Genomic DNA, 16,520 nt, shown 5'->3' on the forward strand with positions numbered 1-16,520 from the left:
ATTTCTTTCTGAGATAATAATTTATTAGGAAAAGTCAGGTGCAAAGTACTTCTTGAAAGTGCTGGAACATTCATAAAATACTGAAAAGCTCAGGGAATTATAGGCAAGCATAGGAATACAGACATCTGACACTCCAAACATTACAGTTGCATCAGAACATCAAAAAAAGCTATGGCGCCTTTTGCAATACTGATGCTTCAGAATGAATTTCTAAAGAACATCTTACTAAAGTATATCACTGAAGTCACCCCACCTCAGGAATGATGTGTTTTTTTGTGTGCTCTGAAATGATTCAGATGTTATGAATTATTTGGTTAATCCAACCTTTCTTAAAGCTTCCAATTTATACGTGCCCTGTGGCTTCTGGCCTCAATTATTTCTAGCTTTCCTGTTCTTTCTATGACAGCTCTACTCATCCTTTGTAATCTGAATTTTTTTCTATCTCTTTTCCCAGTCCCAATCCTAACTGAAACTTGCAACAAAACCCAAGACAAGATAATAATCTGGAGTCACTGCAGTCATGTCAGTGAAGAGTAAAGTGCAGGTTTGATGCAACTTTTACAAGAGAGATCCCACACAAGGCAGTTCTTAATTATATCAGTATTTTCTTGCTTTAGTAAAAAAAAAAAGTTTCTATATTTCTATATTACTTTAACAAAGATATTAGAAAGTTCCCTTTTTGATCAAAGATGAATCATGCAAGACGTTCACACATGTGCTAATCAATATGCATTTGTCATTTATGAAATGCCAGCATTCTGTTCCAGATGCAGAGGAAAGAGAGTCCAGGCCTCATGAGATACAGACCATTGTTGGCTTGATTCAGTTTTGGCTTATGCTAACACCACTGCCTGTGGTATGTTCAGCTGAGGATGGGATATAAAGACACTACAGCAACCCAAATGCTGACACCAACTCTGTTCAATAGTGGTAGTGGTTTTTGCAGTGGGAGAGCAGAGCTGTCATGAGGTGCGTCTGGACTGCATCCCTAACACCTCAGGCTTGCTTTAATTGCTGAGGTGCCCACGGGACACAAGAAAGTAGCCTGAAACAAAGCTGTGCTCTTGAGGAATACCCTGTGGTGTACAACAATAAGCACAGAATAATTAACCACAACAGGATACGGTACCCCAGTTTTGGTCTGAGCAATGCAGCATACAGTGGCACCTAACTTCCAAACTTCATTCACTGGCATGGTGAAAAAAAAAAAGGTTAGACAGCAGCACATGCAGACCATAGTCAATAATGGTATGGGTAGTGTAGTTTCTGATCTTAAAGTTATCTACCTACCTCCATTTGTCACAATCACATTGACATTTGCAAGTAAACAATGCTTTTGTTTTAGCATTTAAAATTTTCCAGCATCGAATGAGTTAAACTATGTGGCCTCATTAGCCAGAGATATCCAGGAGAGTCTCCTTTAAAAGAATGCTGAACATGCTTTGGAAGTCTAAATAAAAAAAAAAAATCAAGTAAACACAAATTAGCAACACTAAGCTTCCCTTAACCAGACAGCATTATCCCAGGGCTGAATGGACTCGTATGCTTATTTAGAAAAATAAATTTGGACTATTTGGACTACTTGGCTGCTCATGGCTTAGATGGCTGGGTAAAAAACTGGCTGGATGGCCAGGCCTGAAGAGTGGTGGTAAATGGAATAAAATTCAGCTGATGCCCAGTCACAAGTGATGTTCCCCAGGGCTCAATACTTGGGTCAGTTCTGTTTAATATGTTTGCCAGTGATCTGGATGAAGGGATTATGTGCATCGTTAAGTTTGCAGACAACACCAAGCTGGGTGTGAGTGTTGTTTTGCTTGAGGGTAGAAAGACTCTACAGAGGAGTCTGGACAGGCTGGACTGATGGGCCAAAGTCACTGGTATGAGGTTCAACACGGCCAGGTGCTGGGTCCTGCATTTGTGCTGCAACAGTCCAAAGCAATGCTTACAGACGTCGGGGAGAGTCGCTGGAAAGCTGCCCAGCAGAGAAGGACTTTGGAGTATTTCTTGACAGACAGCTGAATGTGAGCCAGCAGTGTGCTCAGGTGGCCAAGAAGGTCAATGGCATCCCAACTTGTATCAGAAAAAATGTGGCCAGCAGCACTAGCACAGCGATTGTCCCCCTGTATTCAATTCCACTGCACCTCAAGTAGTGTTTAGTTTTGGGCCACTCACTACCAGAAAGACATTGAAATTCTAGAGCATGTCCAGTGAAGGGAAACTAGCTGGTGAGAAGCCTAGAGCACAAGACTTAGGAGGAGTGGCTGAGGGAACCGGGATTGTTTAGTCTGGATAAAGGAGGCTGAGGGGAGACCTTCTTGCTCTCTACAAATACTTGAAAGGAGGTTGTAGTGAGATGGAATTTGGGTGTTTTCTCAAGTAACAAGTGAAAGAATGGGAGAAAATGGCCTCAGGTTGTGCCAGGGGAGGTTTAGATTGGACACTGGGAAAAAATTCTTCACTGGAAGGGTTGTCAAACATTGGAACAGGCTGCCCAGGGAAGTGATTGAGTCATCAACCCTGGAGGTAAAAGACGCTTAGATGTGGCATTTAGTGACATGGTTTAGTGATGGACTTGACTGACCCAGGTTAGTGGTTGCACTCAGTAATTTTAAAGTTTTTTTCCAATCTAAATGATTCAATGGTTCTATATACTGCTAACATATATGAATTTTACAATGGAAAAACTCTTCTTGAAGGCAAAACGATCTTCTGTTTTGAGATCAAAACATCCTTATAGCCCCTTGTTGGATACTCTGTAGTATATTCTTGTCCCTCTTGAACTGGAGAGCCCAGAACTGAACACAAATACTTCAAATACTCTGATACTTCCTCAGTGTTAACCCTGCAACATCAGTGGTGATGCGCTCACAGTCAGGGAATATTGCTATTGGTTTCAGGCATGTTTCATGATTTTGTTCATATTATATTTTTATTGTTACTGTTTCATTTTGTTTCATACTGTTTTAGTTCTTTTTTTCCCCCCAACCCTTAAGTCTTTCTCTCTTACTTCCTTTTCCTTCACATTCTGAGAAGGGAGAGGAGTTAGCGAGCCCATCTCAACTGGTAACAGGACAAATGTCTGGTAGGTGATCAGATTTAGCAGCTCTACTAATTAAACCTGGAAGGTTAAGGCTGGAAGCTGACTCTGTTGCCTGGAAAGGTGGTGGGATGTTTTGGTTTTCCTCTGTGACCTAAAAGCCTTGCCTATTTCATTTGGATTTGAATTGGTTTTAAAATGGATGTAATGGGTCTGGATGGAAGTTGATGAGATAAATGGAAGTTGATATGATAAATTGAAGTTGATATTATTCATAGCAGCCCTTATGCTGCTGTATTTTGCATTCTGTGATTAAACCAGCACCGATAACAGTAATGTTTTAGCCATTTCTCAATGGTACTTGTACAGTGTCAAGGCATTGTCTTTTTCCTGCTCCTTGAGGGAGTAGGCAAGAAGCTGCGGGAGGAAAACAGGCAGAATAGCACTCCCAAAGTAGCCAAAGAGATATTTCATATGCTGTAACATCATGCACATCAGTAAAACAGGTAGCAAAATAAAGTTTGGTGCTTTTATTTATTTATGTTTTAAATCTTCCAGAATAGACAGTTGCTTGAAGATTGGCTGGGCATCTGTCTGCTTGTAGGAGGTGGTGAGTTATTTTCCTTGCATCACTTATTTTTTCTTCACTTACTAAATTGTTTTTTAACGCAACCCACGAACTTTCTCACTTTTACACACCCTAATCTCTTCCCCATCCTGCTGAGGGGGAGTGAGCAGCAAGTTCAGTATTCACCTGCTGGCAAAGGTCAATCCACCACGACTGGAAAAACCTGAACATTTATAGGCTGTCATAATGTGCTGTTACACACAACTAGTTCAGCAGTGCAGGGGACTCTGAAGGTATGCAGCTCCTGCATCGGTATCTTTACTTCAGGCACTCCGAAGGACTTCTACATCTCAGCAGATGCTCCACTTGTGTGTCTGTAGGGGTAAACTTCTGAGCAAGCCACTAAGACCTTGTGAGAAGGTGCACACAAATCAACCAGTCGGTTTCTCAGTCCTCTCATCATGGGACAAACGATGATGGGTGTCAGCCAAGTAAGGTCACCACGTGAAAAAAAAAAAAGGTAAAGCATCAAAAGAAAGCGGATTAAACAAATACAGAGCGCAGCTTCTCTCAGAAAGAAGTTCAGAGATTGCCTACTGGAATGAAAGGTGCAGCGAGAGCCGTTTCGTTTTCAATAAATGAGCATCATGAGAGGCAGGAGGCCGAACTCCGCCTCCCCGGTTGTATCGGCGGCAGAAACACAGCCGCAAGCGACTCGACTTGACTGGGCACTGCCACCCCTCCCCCGGTACCGTACCACCCCCTGGAAGCACTACGCTACGAGGCTCGACGCACCGCCACTGCCTCTACCACCCGCTCGCCCAACAACCCTCAGCCCCACCCCGCCACCCTCACACAAGAGCCTGGCCCAACCCCGTCCCTGTTTCAGCGCGACCCGCGGTAGCGAGGCGCTGATTGGCTGCCGGGCCTGCGCGGTGCCTGATGGGAACACCGCCCCGGTAACCGTCCCCTCTTTCGGCGGGTGGCGGCGGGATGCGCGGCCCGTCCCGCAGCAGGTATGTGCTAGTGGGGGAGGAGCGGCCGGGCCCGGTCTGGTCTGGTCTCGCCTCGCCTGGAGCGACTCCGCGTTACCGACTAGTTCCACCATGGGCGGGGCGGCAGGAGTGAAGCACCCGGCGCTTCCCCGTGACCTGGGTTCGGCCCTGCGTCCCTGGGGGCCAAAGCAGAGCACGGCAGGGCGGGAGCGGCTCCCGCCCGCTCCCGCCTCGTCGCGGACAGCCGGGGGGCTGCTGGGTGGTAGGGCGGTGGCGGGCTGGGGCTCAGCCTTGGAGGGGGAAGCTGTAGGATGCGGGGAGGGGTTTGTGGGTGCCTTCTTCGCCCGCCTGTGAGCAGAGGGTCGGTAGAGCCGGGGGGTTTCCTGACTGACAGGGCGGCTGGCCGGAAAGGCAGGCACCAGGAGCCGAACCTGACCTCTGCCGCCATCCTCCCTGCCCGCGGGCCCTTAGGCTCGCTCCCTAGGTCACTGGCGGCCGCTTTCGTGGGCTTCAAAACAAGACTGGGCTTTAAAAAAAGCGCCTGACCCTCCCACTTCTTGCTCCATCATCTTGGAGTCTCTGTGTGGGAACTGATTTGCCTTTTTAATAAAGGCTTTACAAAGCATGGAACCTCCATAGGATGCTTCCAAACCCAGCCGAAAAGGAAGCTTAAATTGGAGAAAATTCAGTGTTTTGCCTTAATTGAAAGGTGCTAGGATAGGGTAGCAGTAACTGGTGGATGATGCTCCTGGGTTCTGTTTTACTTGTTTTCTTGTCCATGGTGTTTATAGCTGGAAAAACCTTCAGTGGTCATGTGGAAGCTTCGGAGGTCAGTAAATCTGGGCAAATATGAATTGTGAGCACAACTGGAGATTCCATTTGAAAGATAGAACTGTTCTTCTTTGTAATGGTGAATGTTTAAGAATATTTACATAAAATGAAGACATAAGTTTACAAAAAATTAAAGAGTGTTCCCCCTTTGCTCAGGGGAAAGGTCTATACATCTGTATGCAAAGCCTTTATTCCAATTTTCTAACTTCTTTCTTCTAATGTGATTTACCTTGATATTATTCAGTCTTGAATTTCAGCGTGTCTCCATCTAGATGAATAGGTTGGTGGATGACTTCTATAATGGTGCATGATTCATGCCTCTTTTGAAAGAGAAACTGCCTACTCTGGTACTCTGTTGTACTTCTGCTTTGCTTTTTGCAAATTCAGTTGCATATTTTTGGGGTAGAGGCAATGCCATCAGGAAACTCTTTTTTTGAGAGCCAAGTAATACCATTGGTAATAGTGTGTTCTTAAGCTTCTGTTGTCTCTTTTAAGTGTAGGGCTGGGACATGTTGCAGCTGAATCAGTGATAATGTTTGCGGAAGTAAGTGATTGCAGCAGTGCTCAATGAGTGGGAAGGACAACTCTGTGGGAAAGAAATGCAGCCTTTGGAAGGAAAAAGAACTGTGCAATAATGTGATCTTTAGAGCCTTGGAAGGAAGGAAACTTGTGGAAGGAGGACTCTTACCATGAACAGTAGGATTTTAGTGCATGGAACAGCAGGTGAGAAAAGAGGAGAGTTTGAAGCAGTTGAAGAAAATTTGTTATGTTAAAGAGAAGGAATAGAGGGAAGGAGAACATCTGAAGCGCTCCACAGAAACGGTAGAAACTTATTACTAAGGATTCGGTGACTAAATGTGAATTTAGTGGCCCGAATTGCTTAATACCTCTTTGGGGAAGGGTTTTGGTAGTATTAATCACCTGCAGAGTAGCATGTGTAAAGCCTGTCAGCATCACAGTTCATGTAAAATTATGTGCATAGTGACATTTGTCAAACCTGTTTCTTTTCCAGGTATGTGCCAGGTAGTTCAAAAAACATATGTAGAGATAGCAGTGCAAGTGTGTTACTGACATGTCAGTGTCATCAGTGGCTCATGGATAACTATAAGATTCTCCATCACTTTTACTACAGGTGTTCTCAAACTATGGTCTGAAGGAAAATCACACAGAAGGTGGCTGTGTGAGCATGTTCTTTATGTGCACAGCTGTGAGCTACTGTTGCTCCTAACAGCAGTGGTAATGGTAGAGAAGCAACCTAGATCTAGGAACCTTGTGCTAAATTCACAAACTTCTTAACTGGCTGTTTGACATAGCTGTTGTATTATGTTGCAGTAAAGATGCTCTCTGGCTTTGTAGACTTCCAAAGAAACTGTATGCTCAGGTTCACTGTAGTCCCTACCATGCTAAACCTCCCCTTTAACTGTGAACTGGCACTTGTGTAAAATTCTCAGTGTTAGTTTGTGTGCTTGAAAAATAATATTGCTGCTCTGTAACTGATCTGAGTTGCTGTAGTGGTGATTATTTTGAGAATTTACTTGAGTCAAAAGGGTAATTGTGCTTTCTCTGTAGCTCACCCCTTTGTGCTAGCAATTTGGCAGCAGCAGAGCTAATCTGTCCATCTGTTCTACCTTCATTTTGGCGGCATTTCAAATAGAGATTTCCTTATCTTTGAGGACTGGTTTTTGCAATTGAGGCCTATAGTTTTGGATTCTTAAGTCCATAGCTTTCTCAAAAAGTGAAGAGGTTACTATACTGTAGCAGCATTTGTACTAGTGAGCAATGTGTATCCTGTGTTATAGTAATTTGTTTTGACAGCCTTTGACAGTTTGGAAACAAATTCAGCTTGAGATTAGGTTTCTTTAACTTTTGGTCAAAAATTGAAGGATAATAGGTAGCAATCACTTGTATTCGTGCCCAACTGGATCAATGCCTTGTTTAAATAAGTTTTACTGTTGCATTTTGGAATTAAAAAGGTTTGACCCTACTTGGGACTGAACAGTAATTTACTGTTGGGATTGCTATGAACCTGTCACTCTTTATGGGGTTAAAACTTGTAAATTAAATGTCTTGAGAAAAATTCTGTCCTAAGGTTCAAGATCAGTTGATTGAAACTGTACTGGGAAGTTGTCATGCATTTGTTTTGGGAGCCTAAACCCGGATTGTCAAATTAGTACTTTTCATGGGTTCCAGATTTCTGTAGGATAAGATGAGCTACTTTTGCACCTTTGGAATTGCTTTCAGGCCATTTGATGGGCTGGTGACTGGACGGTGTGTTGTATGCAGGGAACACTTGCCAGTGTAGTGCTTTTCTAGACCAAGTGAAATCTCTTTGACACTGAGTATTTGAACTTAAAACTGATGGTACAAAGGAAGAACAGTAGTTCTATCCAGTATATTCTTGATGAAATCATGAAAAGGAAGTAGGTTTTTTGGAGATGATCTCATGAACAGTAGGATTCTAATACTGGATTCCTGGAGTGACAGCTGAAAAGGAACTTTAGGAGTTATGCTTATGAGTAGCAGAGAAAATAAATGGAAATCAGTTTCTTAAGTAATCTTCCTTAATAGTAAGTTTTATTTATTTTCCTCTGATGATGAAAGATTTTGGTGTCTTTTTTTTAGTAGTTATTTTTAGCTGTTATTTTGAGCCCCTGTTTTTGAGGACTCCCTCTGGTTAAATATTTCCAAAGTAGAAAAAAGTTTGGCCACTTCAAGGTTGATCAGCTGACTTACAAAATGACATATGAAACAGAAGACTGGATTTTAAAATAACACGTATGTATATCCTTAGGCAATGGCTTTATGCAATATTTGGATTCCTTAAGATAATGGAATAAATTCATTAATCTATGCTATTGGTTTACTCCTAAATGCTTCACTTCTAGCTGTGAAATCTTGTAGAAGATTGATAGCACTGCCAAGATTTATCCACGACAGAAGATGGGTGGATTAATTTCAAGATGGAGAGTAAGTAAGATTGTGTAACAATACAATAATCTTTAGAAGATGGGAGTATGTGTTTCTTATTGCCCATTGCTTGGCTGTTAATGCTTGTTGAATGTTAGCGCTAAATGTTCCACACTAATTTCTCACGTAAAAGTCCAGTATAGGGACATAAATGACCAAAAATATTCTCTGCCAAATCTCTAACTGTAAAACTTTGTGTCTGTCCTCTATTTCCTTTGCAGTACCAGGCCTGGCACTGAGTTGTTTAATGTATACAAATAGTTTTAACTCTTTCTGTAAAACTACATAGTATTGTAGTGCTTTATCGGGATAGGCTACAGCAGGGTTTGTGACTTCCAAGCTTGGTGAGTATTTTAGGTCAAAATGGATACATTCAGAATATAATTTTGTCTGTTTTCACTAATGTCTTGATAGCTACTTAAACCTGTGCAAGTCTTTCTTCCTAACTTTTTATTGGCTTGAATGGTGTACTGAGTCTGAGGAAGAGTCATGGGGTTTTTGACTAGTCTCCTGGCAGCTGTGATTTGTCTGAGTCTAGGTTTGCCTTTGCCACATTATCAGGTGATTTCAGAACCTCCCATCCAATACTCCTTTAAAGGTGAAAGTTTAGGTGACATGTCAGTTTCATGTAATAGTCACTTTCATGGGGATGTGGTATGGGCTATGTTTTTTGAACCTGATACCTGAAGGGTTGTAGAAGTTAGTGGCTTTATACTTGTCAGAAACCAGGAAAGTTTCCTAGAAGATGAATTCAAAGTTGCTCCTAAGGGAAATAGAGATGATGATGCTTTTTTGCAGTCGTTTATAATTTATCTAGAGCATGTGTCTGTGTGTAATGCATAGCAATAAAAAGCTTAGTTTCTTAGGTAAAGGCTTCCTGTAAACATTCTTAGTTTTGTTTATTCCCTCCACATGTCAGTTCTCCTTGTTTTACTTCCCACCCACACATCCATTATTGCTGTATGCACTTTATAGGTTTTCATCTTTTTGTAGAGTAGGAAGGGAGCCTTCAGTTAATAGTAACACCAGCTGTACAATAGTGATTCACTATAGTCTCTTCTTTGTCCCTATTAAAGTAGGAAAAGTCTTACTTTGCTTAAAAGTTAGATACTATTAATTATGATTCTTTGATAGAAAACTAATGTACAGTAATTCTCAAAATAGACTTCATTAGTGGGATTAACATCTTTATTCTTTCCCTTGTAAGCAGGCAAAGCCTTCTACTGTAGAAGTATTAGAAAAAATTGATAAGGTATGTATTTGCATTTTGGTGGTGGTGTATTTTTTTTGTTGTTAAGAAATAAGCATCCTTTTTTGCTGGCCATGATTTTTTTTATATTAGGAAAAAATATTGTCATGGAATTATAAATATTTTATGATTCCAGTTGTATGTATAGGAGATTGAGTTTCAGGTGGGTTGCTACCTTCTCCCCCCCAGTATTATTAGTCATTTAAAAAAACCCCATAGCTATAATAGGTAATGAGAAACTGCAGTTCAAATATTTATTTAGAGAGCCTGAAATGAGAAAATGGGAATAAATGTGTAGTTGACTTGATTACACAATTTAATTATAACTAATGGTTAAACTCTCATGTCATGGAAAATGTCACCAATGCAAAGTTCCATTCCTCAGGGTCATTAGAAAAGCTTCAGTATAAGGTTTTAAGTGTAAGAGATGTAGCTGTAGTGGTAGTAAGTCAGGTTGTGGCAGAAGTAGTGAATAGATGGTTTGGTAATCACTAGTGACTTTTTTAGCCAGCATTTATGACAGATGCTTGTACTCTATGGGGAAGTTAACTTTTGAAATACACTGTTGATATTTTTTCTAATTTCCTTTTAATGAAAGTGAGTACTTGTCACTTAATATGATCAAAATGGTAACATAGCAGAGTGTCATTGAGATGTTCAGGATTTCACTCTTAATGTGAGGAAAACATGGAAATGAATACCTGTGAAGTGACAGATTTCCATAATTTTCCATGTTAGTAGATAAGTATTAGAAATGCTTGAAATTCCACACGTCTGACTAGTTTAGATTGTGAAGTATGGTTGCTAGTGATGAATGTGATTGTAAATGTTGGCATTCATGAGATTTTCCAGTTGTCCCAAATACAGTGATGCCTTATAAATAGGAAAGCATGCTGATTTGTAATAATTCTTGCCAATAGCAATGTGTTAGTGCTAACGTGGTGCAAGTGGCTTGTATTTATTCTAGGAAAGTTATATTTGAGCAGGTAAAATAGTTTATTAAAACGCTGCTTGATTTTTCTAATCAAGTATCAAACCAATATGACTACTTTTAGCAAACACTTAATGGCAGCTTAGTAAAACCACCTACTGATTTTACTGATAATTCGCTTTATTTATAGGAAATACAGACATTGGAAGAATTTAGAGAGAAAAATCAGAGGCTACAGAAACTATGGGTTGGAAGGCTGCTTCTCTACTCTTCACTTCTTTACCTTATCACCTGCTTAATTGTGTATTTGTGGTGTCTTCCTGATGAATGGACATCAAGGTTGCGTATGACACTTCCAATTATTGCATTTCCATTGATGTAAGTAATTAAGCCTCTTTTTTAATTTTCTAACTGCTGTCTGTTTGATAAAAGGAGATGGAAAATACATCTCAGCAGGGGTTTGGTTTTGCTTTTGACAATCCTTGATTTGTCATAATTTGCTGGTTTTGAGTGGTTTTTTTTTTTTTTAAATTTTAAAATAAAGCTTAGTAGTTAGGCAGACCCATTCTGTTAGGGAAATGTCTCTCATGGGTCTAGGTTTGGTGTAGAAATAGGTTTTATCAGAAGATCACAGAATGCCAGGTTGGAAGGGACCCCAGGGATGATCTGGTCCAACCTCTCTAGGTGATAGTATAATTTAAATGAGATGGCCTAGCGTGCTGTCAAGCTGAGTCTTAAAACTGACCAATGCATGGGAGTCCATTACTTTTCTAGGGAAATTATTCCAATGTCTAACTGTTCTCATTATGAACAGTTTTCTTCTGTATTCCAACTGGAATCTCCCCAGGAGTAACTTGTACCTATTATCCCTTGTCTTTTCTGCGTGACTCCTGCTGAAAACTCAGTCCCCCATTGTCCTGGTAGCCACCCTTTATATACCGATATGTGGTAATAAGGTCTCCCGTAAGTCTTCTCTTATCAAGGCTAAAGAAACCTAGTTCTTTCAGCCTTTTCTCATATGACAGGTTCTAAAGTTACTTGGCTTATCAAAATTTTACTATGGCTAGAGAGGTACCTATACCGGAACAATGGCAATCTCAATATCCTCTAATATAAACAGAAGAATATAGTCTTGTTTTTTATTTCTACTGCTGTTCCAAAGAATATCACTGCTATATGAAAGTGACCTAAGGTATGTCACCCTTATGAAAAATGCAAGGTCATCAGCCAAGACAGGTTGAAGATTAGTTTTACATAATCTGTTTTTTAAAAATCATTGATTGTTTTCCTTCAGCCAGAAAATATCCTAACATGATTTTATGTGAATAGAGAAAAGTATTGTCTGCTTTTTCCTTCCGCTGAGGTGTTTGATTGCTTATCCTCATGGGTGACTTTTGTTTTCTAAGAAAACTGCTTTTCCCATCAAGGGGTAGGAGAAGCAGCCCTATGGGATGTCTTTCATACTTATGAGGAGTATTGTGTGTTTACTAATTGCTGAAGCTAGCGTTGTAAATACTGTCCATACTTATACAGCAGATATGTATGAAAACATAACTTGTCAGTGAGTGCCCTAGCATTAAACTTGAAAAGCAAAGTAAAATGTAAATATTAAAGACACTGCTAGTTTGACTAGTGTGAATTGGCATACAGAAACAGCATGCAAAAGAATAGTTGAGGATGCATTTTGTCTGTCGTACTGTTATGCATAATGTACTAATGCTGCTGCTGTGGCATCCTGTGGAGAAGATACATGGGCAGCAATATCTTGACTGGAAAGGATTAATATAGAAATTAAAGCTCAAATTAATCTTTGGCAGCAATTTGAATTAATTTTTACTCTTATGAGCACAAAGATTTGGAAGTGTTAGCATGTGAGGATCGCTCATGCTAATGGGGGAGCCTCCTTTCACTTAAATGCTAAAGGATTATTGTAGAAATGAAAAATTATTAATGCATGTGATGGCTTCTAGTGCTGTGATGTCAATTTTTGCACTGGGATTTTACTCTGATTTGACCTCTAGTTCTTGTTTGTTTGGGTGGTTTTTAAATTTTTTTTTTTTTAAAGATGGATTTCTATAAAATTTTGAATTGGGTATCAGTTTACTAACATTTAGAATTAGACTGTTCTCATATGTCTTGCAACTGTTTATCTGATTTTTCTCTTAGGCTACCCTCTCTCTTCAGCTTTTTTTGGCAGATCTGAACGGCAAGCAGCTGCCAGTTGTCTTTGTTCTTGGTCAAGAGGTGACTCCATGTTGAATGCCTGGTGCCACCCAGTAATAGCTCTAGAGATTTTTTTTCAGCCCTAATCAAACTGGAATATGTCTACCTTTTCCAGCTTGCAGTCAGTCACCAATTTATTTCTGTCATTCCCTCTGGGTCTTAGAAAGTTACTGATGCTGGTAGAGCAAGTTAAGTTCTTGAAATATATAACGTAATTTTTAATATATGTTGAAATACATGAAGAGTTGAAGAAATATATTAGCACATTAGAAGGATGCTGCTCTTGAAACTATTTTTATTTGAACTAGATTCTGTTTTATTTTTCATGTTGTGATTTTTCTGAGGAATATTTGTTTTGTAAAATTGGTCTGATATTAAACTTTCACCTGAGAATTATTAAAAGAAATGTTTTTGTTTCCTCAAGTCCTATCATATATCTGTTATTTTAGATGACAGCTTTAGGTAGAAGACTTAAATATACAGTAAAAGAGAAGTAATGCTTTTGCCTGTGTAATTTAAGGCAATTCTTACCCTACAAAACATTTCTTTTGGTGCTTTCTGAAGAGGCACATCTTGCACTGTGGAAGTGGGCAATTCTATCTGTGTTCTTAGTTATTACAGCACACCTTTGAACATAGAATAGAGTTAAACTTCTTTCTGTGATGTTGGACAGGTTGCTCTTGCATTCCAGTTGTATAACTTACCTAACTTTGGTTGTGTTCCTAATGCGTGAAAGAGTTTTGAACTGGGTAGCCATTGTATAAATGCAAAAAATGTTCGTATGAATTAGGTCGAAATTCTTTCTGAAATCTTGTAGTGTGCTTTCTTAGGCTGGCTGTTATTCAGAGAGCCTTTCTAGCCTTCAAGAATGTGGTGTGTGTTTTTTTTTCTTAAATGAAGAATTGCTACTTTAGGCTTGATTATAGTGCTTGGTACTAGGAGGGTTTTGGATAAGATGCTTGGAAGGGCTTGAAATAAGAGATTTGCAACTTGGCTTAGGCTGAATACCTTGCTGGGAAAATTGTCAGCTTTGTAATTATAATCAATTCTGAGCTTTAAAACAAATGAAGTACTGATGATTGCAGAGAAAATTTCCAACTGTAAAATGGTCGTTAGATCAGTTTAACTTTATCTTGAGCAGGAATAAAATGCTTCATTGTTTGAGCTAAGTCAGCTGAAACCCTATAGAAACTGAATGAATTCAGAGTTCTTTAAAATTGCCCGGAGTAAGGTCAGTTAACTCTTACTCGGGGTAATATTTGTACAATAGCTGTATCTCATGGTTTTCTTTAGTATTGAATGCTTCCCTCCAATCTTCCAAGTCTTAATATTGGGCCTTAGCTCGTAAGGTTGGTTTTCTGGATAACGTGTGTCTTAAATAAGGAATGATGACTTAAGTAATTTTCAGCTAGTGGCACATACCTTGATTTTAAAAAGTTCGAGGTTTACACTGAACGTTTTAGCAAGTGATGATGTTCCTTGCTGCTGCTTCCTTACTATTTTTTCTGGTAGTGATTTGGTTAAATTTTAATAGACTGGAGGATTTAATTTAGATCAGTGTTAAAGTATTGTTGACAAGAAACAAATTTTATTTTTATTTTTCGGTGTAAATATTATTTAACTTTGCAAATACAAAGAACACAAATATTTAAATTCATCTGGTAAGTCTTTTGTCTGCTGAATAACTTAAGAAATGGTTACTGTAATATATTTTAATTAATATAATTCTTCTTTCTGTTTTAAAGAATCTGGTTTATAAGAACACTGCTCATTTTTTTCTTTTCCAAAAGGACAGAAAGGAATAGTAAGTATTTTTCTATCCTGTTTGGGTTTTTTTAGACTACAGAGCTAGTTGGGAATGATGCTTGCTATGAAAATGCAAATATTTTGGATAATTTGATGTCTAGGAAAAGAAGAGTAGCTTTTTGGTTGATGCTGACAGTAGCATTAGCTAAACTGTTGTTTCTACCATACAGTACTTGAACAGGAAGGAAACTGCTTAATCTTTCATTTCAGTTTAAAAAAAAAAAAAAGTGGTGACTTCCTTCTATCATTGCATGCTTCAAAATGTGGTGGCATAAAATGTAGTGTAGAAGTATAGTATAAAAAGAAAGTATAAACAACAGTAGCAGTTCCTTTAGTGCTTGCAGGTATTCCAGCAGTCTTAATCTGTTCTCACACATGGAAAGAAGAGATTCATAGCAGCTGTGTCAAGACAGTCAAGACAGTTTTTTGCTCTCCAAAGCATGCTTGTGTTTTCCAAAATCGAAAAAAAATCATAACTGGGTTTTTTGGTATGGTTCTGAAAGCTAAGGAAAGTTTAGAGTCATGTAATAAACCCAAAAAGTAATGCTGGTGTTCAATTGTATATAAAAAGTTGGTAGAGAACATGCAGGCTCATTCTAATGCAAAACCTAAAAACTGCATCTGTGACACCTGTCTGCAGTAGTTAGAATTAATTTGAGGGTTTCTTTGAAGACAGTCCAGACTGTAACAATATCTCACGGCAATGTGAGCAATAATACAGAAAACCTCCACGTTGCACTATGTTTTATGACTTGCAGAACAACATGATGTATTTAATTTGTGACAGCTTATGAGTTAAACGTAACTTTTGGAATTTTTCTTTAAACTTAATGTTTGTTTGATACGCAAGCAAAGGGCATATATTTTTATGTAGAAGTAAAATTGTCCATATATTCTGTGGTGCTGTGATTCATTTCTAAGGTGAATATCTATTTGTATTTCATAGCTGGATAAGAAAAAATGTATGTATGTTTTTCTAGTTTGCTTAAGTGCCTTTATTGCCATTTTTAGCACACAAGCAAGTCTAGTGCTTTTGTTGAACCTGTGTGTATATGGTTTAGTAGCTGTTAGAACACTCAAAAATTACTTACTTCGGCATTGTTCCAGAGATGAGGTAAAAAATAAAATGTTTTACCTCAAATGTGTTTGCAGAAGAGAAATGAAATGTGCAGTGCAAAGGTTAAAGCAGTATAGAAGAGAGCAAACTAGCAACTGAGTGGCTCAAAGCTATTTTTTTTTATTCTGGGGTAAGTTAATATAACACACTGAGTCACTGGAGATGATTAACACTTTAACCATGGATAACCAGCATGTGTTGGTTTTGGGAACCATATTCTGAACAAGGAAAACTAGTGGGATGCTGGGAAAGGTGATGCAGAAGGATTATGGAATTTCACTTTTAAAGACTGTTGGGAAAATAAATGAAGTACTTTGTTGGTATTGACTTATTTTGAGAGTGCTTTGCAGTAGTTGCCATTTGGCTACACTGAAGGGGCAGGTGTTTCATAAGGTTCATGTTGATTACAGGGAGTAAGGTGACTGGCAACAAACACCCACATATTAAACTCATAGTATTGCTTTGTGGGAGGCTATACTTTAAGATGTTCTAGGCATTTCTGTACCAAAAGCAGGTTCTGTAGCTTAGGTAACTCTTAATGGCTGACCAGCCTGTGTTGTTTGACTGCATGATACTGCATTGCATTGCAGTGCATTTAAAAGTGTGAATTCATGTGGTGCTACATGAGATGCTGTGTTCTAATATCACCGCGCATTTGAAGATAGAGTTGTCTATCTTCTGTGGTCCAGCCCGGTGGTAAATATGTTCCATGTTGTGTTTGTCTTAACTAATAAGGAATAATTTCAGTTACACCCATGCCCATGTGTAATATTTTGTACAATTAATAAAGTGGTGT

General features: G+C 39.2%; 1 protein-coding gene across 7 annotated transcripts in view; it reads left to right on the forward strand.

Annotated features, from left to right (window-relative positions):
• Positions 1–4,543: 4,543 nt before the first annotated feature.
• The window catches only part of LNPK (lunapark, ER junction formation factor), a 48,172-nt gene continuing 36,195 nt past the window's right edge, over positions 4,544–16,520 (forward strand). For 2 of the 7 annotated variants that reach the window (XR_010987363.1, XM_068138527.1), the window contains exons 1-5: positions 4,544–4,621; positions 8,317–8,398; positions 9,606–9,650; positions 10,769–10,956; positions 14,547–14,605. Coding sequence is in view for 6 of the 7 variants with exons in the window: in XM_068138527.1 (XP_067994628.1) it covers positions 8,372–8,398; positions 9,606–9,650; positions 10,769–10,956; positions 14,547–14,605 (319 nt within the window). In the remaining variant the exon portion in view is untranslated. Of the gene's footprint in view, positions 4,622–5,175; positions 5,430–5,926; positions 6,155–8,124; positions 8,207–8,316; positions 8,399–9,605; positions 9,651–10,768; positions 10,957–14,546; positions 14,606–16,520 lie in introns of those variants that run through there. The other 5 variants (XM_068138532.1, XM_068138529.1, XM_068138530.1 and 2 more) reach the window with 5 other exon arrangements.

The sequence above is a fragment of the Melanerpes formicivorus genome, unplaced genomic scaffold (assembly GCF_026170545.1).
Source record: "Melanerpes formicivorus ecotype bairdi unplaced genomic scaffold, bMelFor1.0.p_v2 SCAF_5, whole genome shotgun sequence".
NCBI lineage: Eukaryota > Metazoa > Chordata > Aves > Piciformes > Picidae > Melanerpes > Melanerpes formicivorus.